Raw genomic sequence first — 16,220 nt, forward strand, 5'->3', positions numbered from 1 at the left:
ACAGATTTTTTAAATATTTTTTCCCCCCAAATTGTTACTTGGAGTCAAAGATTCGATATAATATCTTCCAAAATAATGTTGCGATATGTAACTATCGATTTCCCTTAATTGATCATTCTAACGGAGAAGTTTAGGACCCAGACATCTGCCTGCCCGGCCTTCTTACGAGTCACTCAAACGTCTAACTTCTCTCTCCCCTCCAATATCCATCCAGAGAGGGTTCATCTCTGCCTCCAATTTAGAGTTGAAGGGGGCCGCTAGTTGCCATGACAGCCTGTGGTGTGTATGTGGAGACTGTAGCCTGCCTGTTTAATAGTCTCATTGTCTCCCTCTGATAGCCCTTCCAGTCAGGGACACGTCTCCAGTAATAAGGATGCCATTCAGGGTCCCCCCAAATTCTGTACAAATCCTGTCTGCCTGGTTCATCAATTAACACACTACGTTCATAATCACCCCTCTGCAAGTTTAAATGTCATGAGAGTGACAGCACATCAAATCACGGAGGGGCAAATGACTACTACCATTTTGGCCCCAGTTGAATACACACATAACGAAGACTTACCAAACTATGCATCTCTGACACACGCCTGACCACTGACACACACACACACAAGTTTTGACAGGAGTATGTTTTTCCTTGGGATTCTCAACAAGATTTCAAATCAAAATTTGTCACGTGCGCCGAATACAACAGTAAAATGCTTACTTACAAGCCCATAACCAACAATGCAGTTTTAAGAAAATACCCCCCCAAAAAAGTAAGAGATAAAAATAACAAATAATTAAAGAGCATCAGTAAATAACAATAGCGGGGCTATATACAAGGGGTACAGAGTCAATGTGCGGGGGCACCGGTGTTGAGGTAATTGAGGTAATATGTACATGTAGGTAGAGTTATCCTGGCACAACACGGTCAGGTCTCTGACCTCCTCCCTATAGGTGGTCTCATCGTTGTCAGTGATCACTGTTGTGTCATCAGCAAACTTAATGATGATGTTGAAGTCGTGCCTGGCCGTGCAGTCATGAGTGAACAGAGGTTACAGGAGGGGACTGGGCATTCACCCCTAAGGGGCCCCCGTGTTGAGGATCAGCATGGCGGATGTGTTGTTACCTACCCTTACCACCCGGGGGCGGTCCATCAGGAAGTCCAGGATCCAGTTGCAGAGGGAGGTTTTTTAGTCCCAGGGTCCTTAGTACCTTCAAAGCTCATCACTAAGCTATGGTGTTGAACGCTGAGTCAATGAATAGCATTCTCACATAGGTGTTCCTTTTGTCCAGGTGTGAAAGGGCAGTGTGGAGTGCAATTTGAGATTGCATAATCTGTGGATCTGTTGGCGCGGTATACAAATTGGAGTGGATCTAGGGTTTCTGGGATAATGGTGTTGTGAGCCATGACCAGCCTTTCAATGCATTTCATGGCTACAGATATGAGTCCTACGGGTCGGTAGTCATTTAGGCAGGTTACCTTAGTGTTCTTGGGCACAGGGACTATGGTGGTCTGATTGAAACATGTTGGTATTACAGACTCAGATAGGGAGAAGTTGAAAATGTCAGTGAAGACACTTTCCGGATGGTCAGCGCATGCTCAGAGTACACATCCTGGTAATCCGTCTGCCCCAGTGCCTTGTAAATATTGACCTGTTTTAAAGGTCTTCCTCACATCGGCTGCGGAGAGCTTAATCACACGGTCATCCGGAACAGCTGATGCTCTCATGCGTGTTTCAGTGTGATTTGCCTTTAAGCGAGCATAGAAGTTATTTAGCTCGTCTGGTAGGCTTGTGTCACTGGGCAGCTCTCGGCTGTGCTTCCCTTTGTAGTCTGTAGTAGTTTGCAAACCCTGCCACATCCGACGCTCGTCAGAGCCGGTGTAGTACGATTCAATCTTAGTCCTGTATTGACGCTTTGCCTGTTTCATGGTTCGTCCCAGGGCATAGCGGGATTTCTTATAAGCTTCCGGGTTAGAGGCCCGCTCCTTGAAAGTGGCAGCTCTACCCTTTAGCTCAGTGCGAATGTTGCCTGTAATCCATGGCTTCTGGTTGGCATATGGTACAGTCACTGTGGGGAAGGAAGACGTCCTCGATGCAGCCTATGTCCTGATTTTCATTGAGCGCCACTTGAGGGAAACTATCCTACTGTACAGTGGAAATTGAGTTTTATTATGTGTTTAACATTATGAGTTGAGTATGGTGCTTATTATGCCAGTCAGGTTCCGCCATGGCGTTGATGGTTTAATTGTTTCTGTGTTCAGAGAACCCCCGGGTAAGCCTGCAGTTAATTCCCAAATTGATGAGTCTGGTTGAGTAATAAAGCCTTCAACTCGCACAAACAGTCTATAAAGACGGTTATAAACCGCATGCCTGCCATAGCAGTCACCTTTCCACACTGACTTACATGTTTTTGATTTATCCTTCATGAGAATTAATATATTCCTGTCATTTTGGCTGGTCTGAAGCCAGTGATTGATTGAGGGACAATGTCATCATGTTGGGGTATGAGTGTGACATGTATTGGTGTTGTCTTACACCCCACCCCCCCTTTTGTCCATCAGGTCTCCTGTGATGGCTGGCGGACTCTTTGCCGTGGACAGGAAGTGGTTCTGGGAGTTGGGAGGATATGACACGGGACTGGAGATCTGGGGAGGAGAGCAGTACGAAATCTCTTTCAAGGTAAAATGCCACAATGACAATGGACACTAAGATGGCAAAGTTGTTTTTGGGAAGATGCCCTTATTGACTTACAGCAGTGTTCTTTGATCTTTAGTCCTGGAGATACACAAAAAAAGGCTTTTGTTCCAGCCCAGTACTACTGCAACACTTCATAATAAAGGGCCTGATAATAATTTGCCCGATAGGTGCAGTGAAATGTTGTTTTACAGGGTCAGCCATAGTACTACAGCACCCTTGGAGCGTATTAGGGTGAAGTACCTTGCTCAAGGGTACATCGACACATTTTTCACCTTGTTGGCTCGGGTATTCCAATCAGTGACCTTTCAGTTGCTTGCCCAATGCGCTAACCGCTGAGTCAGGTGTGTCAGTGCTGGGATGGAACAAAGGTTTGCACACCCCGATTGACGAACCGTCACACCATCAACAAGCTGAAGCCACCGCTGCCAAGTTTTTATCAGAAACCCATTAACTAACTAGCTTTAAGGCAATGGTGGAAGTTGGTATTCAGATTTCACCTCATGTTTCAATCATTCTGGTTCAAATCCGCTCTGCTGCTCGGAGAACTCCTACATCCATCATACTCAGAAACCATATTAGATTATGCTTTAGAGTTCTGCCTCACTATGAATTATTCCATAGGATAGCCATTTATTATGCGGACTCTCGCTGCATGTAAAGCACTAGTCTCTCCACTGTCTCCCAACTCCGGCCCTCCCTTTCCCCTTTGGAGCTAAAGTTTTTTGGAAAGCTCATCAAAATAATTAAATTGTGGTTTTAAAACCACAATGCTCTTACAGACTCACTTATATTCAGCTCACTGATACTGCCAGTGTTCGTAAAAGTCAGCAGAAAGTTGAAGTGGCACTCCTCTGCTTGGCTAAATACTGCATTAGAACATGAAAACCTAGGTAACGTTTGGGGAGGGTGCAGCTCAACCCATCCTCTCATCAAATTAGAGGTTTATTTGCCGTCTGGACCCTTGACAGGTCTCAGCCCTGGTCTGGGTATAGGAGTCAAAAATGTTAGAAGCGACCCTTCATTTAGATAATTATTTTACCAGTGTAATACTGTCTCTCTCAACTGTTGGAATTCAGAGAGAAGCGGATAATAAAACCATGGCCAAGACTAGAGAATATTCTCTTCATTGCTGTCAGATAATACTTTGGTAACACAGGCAGTGAATTTCTTAGTAAGTTGTATTTTGAAACTTTCTAAGCTACATCAGCGTTTTTGTTTGCTAGATCTTCTGAATTATGTACAGTTGAAGTCGGAAGTTTACATACACTTAGGTTGGAGTCATTAAATCTAGTTTTTCAACCACACCACAAATTTGTTGTTAACAAACTATAGTTTTGGCAAGTCGGTTAGGACATCTACTTTGTGCATGACGCAAGTAATTTTTCCAACAATTGTTTACAGACAGATTATTTCACTTATAATTCACTGTATCACAATTCCAGTGGGTCAGAAATGTACATACACTAACTTGACTATGCCTTTAAACAGATTCGAAAATTCCAGAAAATTATATCATAGCTTTAGAAGATTCTGATAGGCTAATTGACATCATTTGAGTCAATTGGAGGTGTACCTGTGGATGTATTTCAAGGCCTACCTTCAAACTCAGTGCCTCTTTGCTTGACATGGGAAAATCAAAAGAAATCAGCCAAGCCCTCAGAAAATAAATTGTAGACCTCCACAAGTCTGGTTCATCCTTGGGAACAATTTCCAAACGTCTGAAGGTACCACGTTCATCTGTACAAACAATAGTACGCAAGTATAAACACCATGGGACCATGCAGCCGTCATACTGCTCAGGAAGGATACGCGTTCTGTCACCTAGAGATGCGTTCTGTCTTTGTCGAAAAGTGCAAATCAATCCCAGAACAACAGCAAAGGATATTGTGAAGATGCTGGAGGAAACAGGTACAAAAGTCTCCATATCCACAGTACAACGAGTCCTATATTGACATAACCTGAAAGGCCGCTCAGCAAGGAAGAAGCCACTGCACCAAAACCGCCATAAAAGAGATTGTACTTTTTGGAGAAATGTCCTCTGGTCTGATGAAACAAAAGAGAACTGCTTGACCATAATGACCATTGTTATGTTTGGAGGAAAAAGGGGAATGCTTGCAGACGAAGAACACCATCCCAACCGTGAAGCACGGGGGTTGCAGCATCATGTTGTGGAGGTGCTTTGCTGAAGGAGGGACTGGTGCACTTCACAAAATAGATGGCTTCATGAGGCAGGAAAATTATGTGGATATATTTTAGCAACATCTCAAGACATCTCAGTCAGGAAGTTAAAGATTGGTCGCAAATGGGTCTTCCAAATGGACAATGACCCTAAGCATACTTACAAAGTGGTGGCAAAATGGCTTAAGGACAACAAAGTCAAGGTTTTGGAGTGGCCATCACAAAGCCCTGTCTTCAATCCTATATAACATTTTTGGGCAGAACTGAAAAGGCGTGTGCGGGCAAGCAGGCCTACAAACCTGACTCAGTTACACCATATCTGTCAGGAGGAATGGGCCAAAATCCACCCAAATTATTGTGGGAAGCTTGTGGAAGGCTCTCCGAAACATTTGACCCAAGTTAAACAAACAATTTAAAGGCAATGCTACCAAATACTAATTTAGTTTTTGTAAACATCTGGCACACTGGGAATGTGATGAAAGAAATAAAAGCTGGTAATAAATCATTCTCTCTACTATTATTCTGACATTTCACATTCTTAAAATAAAGTGGTGATCCTAACTGACCTAAAACAGGGATTTTTTACTAAGATTAAATGTCAGGAATTGTGAAAAACTGAGTTTAAATGTATTTGGCTAAGGTGTATGTAACTTCTGACTTCAACTGTATCTACCGTTGCTAATTGGAATCCTGGGGTGTTTTTCTGATACTGTAAGTATGGTTGTTTTATCTAAAACCAAAGACAAAAATCCAGAAAATCACATTGTATGATTTTTAAGTAATTACTTAGCATTTTATTGCATGACTTAATTATTTGATACATCAGGAAAGCAGAACTTAATATTTGGTACAGAAACATTTGTTTGCAATTACAGAGATCATACGTTTCCTGTAGTTCTTGACCAGGTTTGTTCACACTGCAGCAGGGATTTTGGCCCACTCCTCCATACAGACCTTCTCCAGATCCTTCAGGTTTCGGGGCTGTCGCTGGGCAATACAGACTTTCAGCTCCCTCCAAAGATGTTCTATTGGGTTCAGGTTTGAAGTGGCTAGGCCACTCCAGGACCTTGAGATGCTTCTTACGGAGCCTTAGTTGCCCTGGCTGTGTGTTTCGGGTCCTTGTCATGCTGGAAGACCCAGCCATGACCCATCTTCAAAGCTCTTACTGAGGGAAGGAGGTTGTTGGCCAAGATCTTGCGATACATGGCCCCATCCAGCCTCCCCTTAATACGGTGCAGTCGTCCTGTTCCCTTTGCAGAAAGGGATGCAGAAAAGCATCCCCAAAGAATGATGTTTCCACCTCCATGCTTCACGGTTGTATGGTGTTCTTCTTCCTCCAAACAAGTGGAGTTTAGACCAAAAAGCTATATATATTTTTTTGTTGTTTTTTTATTTTTTGAATTTTTACCCCTTTTTCTCCCCAATTTCGTGGTATCCAATTGTTTTAGTAGCTACTCTCTTGTCTCATCGCTACAACTCCTGTACGGGCTCGGGAGAGACGAAGGTTGTATGTCATGCGTCCTCCGATACACAACCCAACCAAGCCACACTGCTTCTTAATACAGCGAGCATCCAACCCGGAAGCCAGCCGCACCAATGTGTCTGAGGAAACACTGTGCACCTGGCAACCGCTGGTGCGCGATGAGACACGGATATCCCTACCGGCCAAACCCTCCCTAACCCGGGCGAAGCTAGGCCAATTGTGCATCGCCCCACGGACCTCCCGGTCGCGGCCGTTACGACAGAGTCTGGGCGCGAACCCAGAGTCTCTGGTGGCACAGCTAGCGCTGCAGTACAGCGCCCTTAACCACTGCGCCACCCGGGAGGCCCACAGATCTGGGGAAAAGTCCCCAAGAACACAGTGCCCTCCATCATTCTTAAATAAAGAAGTTTAGAACCACCAAGACTCTTCCTAGAGCTGACTCCCCGGCCAATCTGAGCAATCCGGGGAGAAGGGTGTTGGTCAAGGAAATGACCAAGAACCCGATGGTCACGCTGACAGAGCTCTAGACTTCCTATGTGGAGATGGAGAGCCTTCCAGAAAGACAACCATCTCTGCAGCACTCCACCAATCAGGCCTGTATGGTAGATTGGGCAGACAGAAGGCACTCCTCAGTAAAAGGCACATGACAGCCCGCTTGGAGTGTGCCAAAAGGCACCTAAAGGACTCTCAGATCATGAGAAACAAGATTCTCTGGTCTGATGAAACCATGATTAAACTATTTGGCCTGAATGCCAAGCGTCACGTTTGGAGGAAACCTGGCACCATCCCTACAGTGAAGCATGGTGGTGGCAGCATCATGCTGTGAGGATGTTTTTCAGAGGCAGGGGCAGGAAGACTAGTCAGGATCGAGGCAAAGATGAACGGAGCAAAGTACATAGAGATCCTTCTCCAGAGCTCTCAGGACCTCAGACTGCGGCGACGGTTCACCTTCCAACAGGACAATGACCCTAAGCATACAGCCAAGACAACGCAGGAGTGGCTTTGGGACAAGTCTCTAAATGTCCTTGAGGGGTCCAGCCAGAGCCCAGACTTGAACCCGATCAAACATCTCTGAGAGACCTGAAAATAGTTGTGCAGCGACGCAACGCTCCCCAACCAACCTGACAGAGCTTGAGAGGTTCTGCAGAGAAGGGGAGAAACTCTCCAAATACAGGTGTGCCAAGCTTGTATCGTCATACCCAAGAAGACTTGAGGCTGTAGTCGGTGCCAAAGGTGCTTCATCAAAGTACTGAGTAAAGGGTTTGAAAACTTATGGAAATATTATATTTCTGGGGGTTTTAAAAAAATATACCTGTTCTAAACCTATTTCTGGGGTTTTTAAAAAATATACCTGTTCTAAACCTGTTTTTGATTGGTCATTATGGGGTCTTGTTTATAATTGAGGGGCAAAAAAACGATTTAATACAATTTTAGAATAAGGCTAAAATGTAACAAAATGTGGAAAAAGTCAAGGGGTCTGAATACTTTCCGAAGACACTGTATGTTGTATTCCCCTGATATTTAAGGTTGTAATTGGGGGTACGCTAATCTGATCCTAGATCTGTGGTTAAAGAGAACGTGTATATAGTATAATGCCAACACCAGTATGTGGCTCTGGATACTGCCACATCTTGCCATCTAATTAGCCTACCACCTGACAGAGACATGCAAAAAGTGTAATTGATTACTTACCCAACCTTCATTTCAAAACCTTTTTATTTATTTGATGTTCTTGAGCGATTCAAAGTATCAGAGTAATTGCAGAAGATGCAGAGTATTTTGGCATCATCTCTAACTCATTGCCACTCTGCCAAAATGTCCCGTTGTGGGTTAACCACAGCTCCACAGTCGTACTAGTGACCTCATTCCAGGGTCAGTCAGTAGGCGTATCCCCTCCTCAGCCTGGCCTCCTCTACTGTGTGTGACATCTGTGTGATGTGTGTGTGCACGTGTACATTTGCATGAGTACGTGCCTCCTTCCATGCCTCTACAAGTTGTGATGTATATTTAATGCTCTGTTGGCCTTCTCCGTGAACACCAGGACTCACCTGCCCAGCCCCAGACGCCATTAAACATTCATCTGGCAGTAGCCCATCTAACAAGGAACCTTAGTCAGCAAAAACTACACAAAGTATTTCCTCCCTTTCTTGCTCTTCCCCTCGCTTTTACTTTGTTAGGCCCTCTTTTCCTTTCTGTGTTTCTCTTTCTCTACCCTTGTCTTTTGTCCTCCATTTTCTTTCTTTCTTCGTTAATAAACCAATTAGGCACATTTGGGCAGTCTTGATACAACAGCTTGAACAGATATGCAATGGTTCATTGGATCCATCTTAAACTTTGCACATACACTACTGCCATCTAGTGGCCAAAATCTAAATTGTGCCTGGGCTGGAATAATACATTATGGCCTTTCAAAGTTGATGGTACAAAAAAAACGCATGTTTTTTTCTTTGCAATATATTTGACCAAATCTAATGTGTTATATTCTCCTACATTAATTTCACATTTCCACAAACTTTTTAAAGTGTTTCATTTCAAATGGTATCAATAATATGCATATCCTTGCTTCAGGTCCTGAGCTACAGGCAGTTAGTTACATTTGGGTATGTCATTTTAGCCAACAAAAAAAAAAGAAAGAAATTAAAGGGGCGGATCCTTGAGGTTTTTTAAGTGAGAATACTTTTGAGGCACACACAAATGGAGGATTACAAATCAGAATGAGGAGTTTCCACGTGATGGTGCCTCCGACAACCTCTTGTCCCTTTCAGGCCTGCAGCACAAAGTTCACAGTAGACTTGTTTTGGCCCATGGCTCAAAGCTTTCACCTAACCCAGAAGAGTCAACCTGAAGTATGTCACATTCACACAGTGACATTTCAGGCCTGCCTTTAGAATCATGCTGTCTTCTATAGTCAGGTTTTCCTTCCGTCTTAGCCATATGTCTGTCCAAAGAGGCCCATGAGGCATTTATAGTAGTCTTATTCTCTGTGTAGTGATGTCACTGTATAGCTATTGTGCCTCCCTGCTACCTTTTATCCGTCATCCCTCTTAGAGAACGACCGATAATCGTCCGAGACGATATATCAGGCTGATATTGGACTTTTCTAGTCTATCGGCTGTCGGCCCTTTTATCGGCTTAGCCGATAGTCCCTCTACACAGCAAAGCTGCTACTATGCCAGCCGCCACTCACCGCCTGAGCCATGAGCACTGAACAATGCCAAGGAATGTCTTGGTGGGAAAATCAGCAGCAGCGAACTAGCTCATTCTCCAACAGACACGTGCAGTATTAAGAAAAGGATGAATTGGCACAGTGACCAAAATCAAACTCCTGTTGCAAATATTAGTTTAGTTCATTCACTAATAAATAAAGCTTATGTCGACATGTCCGAACATGCATGCAATAAGCAAGCTAGCTAAGCAGATAGCTATGTTACCTTTTAGCGAAGATTACGATAACTAATCCGTTCATCTGCGGTGTTAGTTTGCTAGCTATATTAGCTACTATGCCATGGTGCTGAGAAATCAGATAGAAATAACCAACATAGCTAGCTAACATTAGCTGGTTATCATTCTGCACATGCATCATGTTCGGGAACGAGCAATCTGACTTACTCTGATCTGATTTACTGGTGTGCTGATCTGACCAACTGCAATCGTATCTGTAAATTCACGGTTGCAAGTCGGATTAGATGATTGTCGTAATAGGGAAAGGAGAAACGGTTTTAAAATGCCTAAATAAATGTTGGCCATGAAGCTTGCCAGTTTGTAATCCTAAAAAACATAAATTAATTAGTTACCTAGGTTTTTTTCAGCCATTCCTATGGGGAAAGAATAGGGTTTTGGGATAACCGTTGAAAATTGGTTAAAACAGGCTTAGAAGATCTTAAACGTTTTGTTCTATGACATATCAGTCAATTTAACAATACATTTATGAATTATAAAGCCTTTGTGTTTTTTTGGATTACAAAGCGGTGTTGGCGGATGAAGATTATCTCATAGAGCAAATTGTGTAAGATCTCTTAAACCTGTGTTTAACACAGACCTTACTTTTTTTTTTTTTTTTGACAAAAACAACATTTTCCCCTTTGTCCAACGAATTTTTCCTACCCTCCCTCTCCTTGTTAGATATTATGCACATTTATGGCTTGGTAGCAAATGTCATCGCCGTTGAGCTAGTTCTCATAGTAACAGTAAATGGCACCAAGTGATATGAGCGATGAAGGGAGATGTGTAAAAGGGAGCTGAGTTACAGCCTCTCTATCCAATCGTAGCAGTAGGATCAAGTTACAACCCGCCCATTTCTTGGCAAATGTCTAAACTAGCCAATTGAGTTGTTTCGAATTTTGTCCTGGCACCTGAGATGTTTAGGGGTGCGTCCTGACAGCTGGAAAAATATACCTTTTCCCGATCACAAATCATGTTACGTAGGAGCTATTTGAATTGAAAATATGTTATTTTATATTCTCAAACAGCAGTGCCTATATGTCCTTCCATACAGGCGTGACATCCTGGAGTGATGCTTCTATGCAAATGTTGTTGATCATTAGGCTAATGTAAGTCCCAAATGGAAGGAAAACAGATTGTCGTCTGTAGCACCATAGACTCCACTGATCAGCCTAAACAAGCTCAATCACTCAATCCATACACACACTCCTATTGAATATTCTTTCACCTGTATTGTTTGTAGACCAATGCCATCTTAATTTACCCAGTTTATCAAGAGAATTACAATTCAAATAAAAGTATTAACATTATGTTATGTACTTAGATTGGTAAAAAAAAAAAAAAAAAGATGAAATGTATGGTTTTTTAAATATTACGATATTGAATATCGCCCTAAAATATTGGCCATCAGCCTCCTTGACCCCAAAAATCCATATTGGTCTTTCTCTAATTCCTCCATCCCTCCCTCTGAAACCACTCTCTTTCTCCATCCCTGCTTTCCTAGTACCTGTCAGCCTCTCATGTCCTCATACTGTTTACAGCTGCACACCACAGGCACACACTGACACAGGAGACACACCCACTAACACTGCAGTGATGCCCTGACCCCCACACAGCTGGCTGTGTTAAACCTCTCTCCTTCTACCTTGTCCGCCCTCCCTCGCTGTCTCTCCACAGGTGTGGATGTGTGGCGGGCGTATGGAGGACATCCCGTGCTCCAGGGTGGGTCACATCTACAGGAAGTACGTCCCCTACAAGGTCCCTGGCGGGGTCAGCCTGGCTAGGGTGAGTGTTGGTTCCTAGACCCTCCTTTTCCTCTTTTCTCCTGTAGAAAAGGATTTACAAAGAAAAACATACTACAGTATATCATGCAAACCTGCTAACCTGTATGCATTTTGTGTACCATGCACGCAATTTGAGGTTCATGTACGCTGGTACGGTATCAATCTTGCTACTTTGCTAAGTTGAGGCAAGTTTTTTTATTTGTATTTTTTATTAAGCTTACTGCCCTGCTTTTATGTGCACTTGCTCTAATATGTGCAGGGTTCTGCCGGTTCTTGCATTTTTTTCCCTACTCGTTAAATAGCTTGACCAACAACATCTCTGCTCCTGAACGTGTGTAGCCTATTTAGCGGGCGGCACATGCTTTGATATCTGCGAGCACATTGACAAGGAAGCGTACAGTGTTGCGGTAGTTCAGTGTGCGTTGTGCGTGGGTAGAAGTGAAAGCTTTTCCGCTAATACCGTCCTTCACAGAAAGTTATGTTAGACTTAATTAATCAGTATTTGATCTGTCCTCCTTATATTACTGTATGTCAACAAAAGGCTGCTAATGATGTGATAATAGCCTAGTCAGTTCACCAATGACAACAAGGCATATTAAATTAATTGTAGACCTATCTGAGAAGGAAGATTTGATGGACTAGATCAGGTATGGAGATTTGAAACAAGCTCATATATTTAGGCATAATTCAGTTTTATATTCCAAATACAGTAGACTGCTACATTGCATCCAGTAATTGAATCATTCAGAATTTTTCCCCAAACAAAACTGAGAAGCCAGTTCACATTTTAGATATCCAAGATGGTGTAGCAGTCAGACGTCTTTGTCTTTGTCTTGTATATTTTTCTTCGCATTCTTTTTAATATTTTTCCTAAACCTCAACTTCAAAATACTCTCCTGCAACCCGCCTCACCCAATGTGGTGTGGATTTGTGTTTTTTTTTTTTTAAGTGTTTCTATTTACCTCCAGACTGGAATACCTCAACTGAAGCTAGCTAGCTAACTAGCGACCAGCTATCGCCAGTTCGTACAACGCGTTTCAAACCAGAGCATACCGGACCTATTTTTCTCTCCATATCCCCAAATTCCTACCACAAACTCTGAACCTTTTCATCTAGATCATCACAGCTAGCTAACCGCAACCAGGGTTGACTACTCCTGGCTAACGTTTCCTAACGTTTCCGTCTTGGAGCTGGCACCAACTAGCCTGGGGCTAACCCATGCAATAACTATCTCACGGCTCACTCCTGGGCTACAATATCCGGACCCCTTCTACTGCCGGTACAGGGCACGGAACCCAGCCGATCCTCTACGACTGGAATACCGACATAATCTGCCCGAGGATTCCAACAGGCCCCTCAGGTGCAACGCCCGCTGAAGGCCCATTCTGCTAACCTGCTAGCTACCTAGAGCTACTTGGAACCCTACTAATTCCATGACTGGCCTATCGGCGTCACCGCACGAAGAGGCAAAAACAGACTTACCCCCATCGCGACGTCCTCCAAAAGCTAACTTGCTAGGCCCGGTCTACTAACTGCTAGCCCCTGCTAACTGCTTGCTTGCTTGCCTGCCCCGGCCTACTAACTGTTAGCATGTTAGCATCGGCCTGATAACTGTCTGAATCGCTGTGTTCCCAGTCAGCCCAACCACTCACTGGATCCATATGTTCACTTGGCTATACATGCCTCGCTCTAATATCAATATGCCTCGTCCATTACTGTCCTGGTGAGTGATTACTGTCTTATTTCACTGTAGAGCTTCTAGCCCTGCTCAATATGCCTTAACCAACCATGTTGTTCCACCTCCTACATATGCGATGACATCACCTGGTTTAAACGTCTCTAGAGACTATATCTCTCTCATCATTACTCAATGCCTAGGTTTACCTCCAATGTACTCACATCCTACCTTACCTTTGTCTGTACATTATGCCTGTAATCTATGTTATTATGCCCAGAAACCTGCTCCTTTTACTCTCTGTTCTGAGCGTGCTAGACGGCCAGTTCGTATAGCATTTAGCCGTACCCTTATCCTACTCCTCTGTTCTTCTGGTGATGTAGAGGTTAATCCAGGTCCTGCAGTGCCTAGCTCCACTCCCACTCCCCAGGTGCTCTCATTTGTTGACTTCTGTAATCGTAAAAGCCTTGGTTTAATGCATGTTAACATTAGAAGCCTACTCCCTAAGTTTGTTTTACTCACTGCTTCAGCACACTCTGCCAACCTGGATGTCTTAGTCGTGTCTGAATCCTGGCTTAGGAAAACCACCAAAAACCTTGAACTCTCCATTGCTAACTATAGCATTTTCCGTCAAGATAGAACTGCCGAAGGGGGCAGTGTTGCAATCTACTGCAAAGATAGCCTGCAGAGTTCTGTATTACTATCCAAATCTGTACCCAAACAAATCGAGCTTCTACTTCTAAAAATTCACCTTTCCAGTAACAAGTCTCTCACTGTTGCCGCTTGCTATAGACATCCCAGCTGTGCTCTCGATACCATATGAGAATTGATTGCCCCCCATCTATCTTCTGAGCTCGTGCTACTAGGTGACCTAAACTGGGACATGCTTAACACCCCGGCCATCCTACAATCCAAGATTGATTGATGCCCTCAATCTCACACAAATTATCAATGAACCTACCAGGTACAACTCCAAATCCGTAAACACGGGCACCCTCGCAGATGTCATCCTAACTAACTCACCCTCCAAATACACCTCTGCTGTTTTCAATCAAGATCTCAGCAATCTCTGCCTCATTGCCTTTATCCGTAATGGGTCAGCGGTCAAACAGCTTCCACTCATCCCTGTCAAACGCTCCTTAATTAAAACACTTCTGCGAGCAGGCCTTTCTAATTGACCTGGCCGGGGTATCCTGGAATGACATTGACCTCATCCCGTCAGTAGATGATGCCTGGCTATTCTTTAAAAGTGCCTTCCTCACCAGCTTAAATAAGCACGCCCCATTCAAAAAATGTAGAACTAGGAATAGATATAGTCATTGGTTCACTCCAGACCTGTCTGCCCTTGACCAGCACAAAAACATCCTGTGGCGTTCTGCATTAGCATCAAATAGCCCCCGTGATATGCAACTTTTCAGGGAAGTTAGGAACAAATATACACAGGCAGTTAGGAAAGCTAAGGCTAGCTTTTTCAAACAGAAATTTGCATCCTGTAGTACAAACTCAACCTCCTCCCAGCTGCCCACTGCTCTGAGCCTAGGAAACACTGTCACCACCGATAAATCCACTATAATTGAGAATTTCAATAAGCATTTCTCTACGGCTGGCCATGCTTTCCACCTGGCTACCCCTACCCCGGTCAACTGCCCGGCACTCTCCACAGCAACCCGCAAAAGCCCCCACCATTTCTCCTTTACCCAAATCCAGATAGCTGATGTTCTGAAAGAGCTGCAAAATCTGGACCCCTACAAATCAGCCGGGGCTAGACAATCTGGGCCCTCTCTTTCTAAAATTATCTGCTGAAATTGTTGCAACTCCTATTACTAGCCTGTAAACCTCTCTTTCGTATCGTCTGAGATTCCCAAAGATTGGAAAGCTGCCGCGGTCATCCCCCTCTTCAAAGGGGGTGACACTCTAGACCCAAACTGCTACAGACCTATATCTATCCTACCCTGTCTTTCTAAGGTCTTCGAAAGCCAAGTTAACAGATTGCCGACCATTTCGAATCCCACCGTACCTTCTCCGCTATGCAATCTGGTTTCAGAGCTGGTCATGGGTGCACCTCAGCCACGCTCAAGGTCCTAAACGACATCATAACCGCAATCGATAAGATATTAGGCTTTCGACTCTGTCAATCACCACATTCTTATTGGTAGACTCGACAGCCTTGGTTTCTCAAATGATTTCCTCGCCAGGTTTACCAACTACTTCTCAGATAGAGTTCAGTGTGTCAAATCGGAGGGCCTGTTGTCCGGACCTCTGGCTGTCTCTGGGGGTGCCACAGGGTTCACCCTCGGGCCGACTCTCTTCTCTGTATACATCAATGATGTTGCTCTTGCTGCTCGTGATTCTCTGGTACACCTCTACGCAGACGACACCATTCTGTATACTTCTGGCCCCTCTTTGGACACTGTGTTAACTAACCTCCAGATGAGCTTCAATGCCATACAACTCTCCTTCCGTGGCCTCCAACTGCTCTTAAACGCAGGGAAAACTAAATGCATGCTCTTCAACCGATCACTGCCCGCACCTGCTCACAGCATCACTACTCTGTACGGCTCTGACTTAGAGTACGTGGACAACTACAAATATCTAGGTGTCTGGTTAGACTGTAAACTCTCCTTCCAGACTCACATTAAGCATCTCCAATCCAAAATTAAATCTAGAATTGGCTTCCTATATCGCAACAAAGCATCCTTCACTCATGCTGCCAAACATACCCTCGTAAAACTGACCATCCTACTGATCCTCGACTTCGGTGATGTCATCTATAAAATATCCTCCAACACTCTACTCAATAAATTGGATGCAGTCTATCACAGTGCCATCCGTTTTGTCACCAAAGCCCCATACACTACCCACCATTGCAACCTGTACGCTCTCGTTGGTTGGCCCTCGCTTCTTTCGTGTCGCCAAACCCACTGGCTACAGGTTATCAACAAGTCTCTGCTAGGTAAAGCCCCGCCTTATCTCAG

At 44.1% G+C, this 16,220-nt stretch overlaps 1 protein-coding gene across 4 annotated transcripts in view; it reads left to right on the top strand.

Moving 5' to 3' along the window:
- Window positions 1-16,220, top strand: part of LOC110533617 (polypeptide N-acetylgalactosaminyltransferase 10) — a 102,021-nt gene that overhangs the window by 74,401 nt on the left and 11,400 nt on the right. For all 4 annotated transcript variants that reach the window (XR_002475001.2, XR_005053612.1, XR_005053613.1 and 1 more), the window contains exons 7-8: window positions 2,549-2,666; window positions 11,464-11,571. Coding sequence is in view for 1 of the 4 variants with exons in the window: in XM_021618016.2 (XP_021473691.2) it covers window positions 2,549-2,666; window positions 11,464-11,571 (226 nt within the window). In the remaining 3 variants the exon portion in view is untranslated. The remainder of the gene's footprint in view (window positions 1-2,548; window positions 2,667-11,463; window positions 11,572-16,220) is intronic.

Source organism: Oncorhynchus mykiss, chromosome 10 (assembly GCF_013265735.2).
Source record: "Oncorhynchus mykiss isolate Arlee chromosome 10, USDA_OmykA_1.1, whole genome shotgun sequence".
Classification (NCBI taxonomy): domain Eukaryota; kingdom Metazoa; phylum Chordata; class Actinopteri; order Salmoniformes; family Salmonidae; genus Oncorhynchus; species Oncorhynchus mykiss.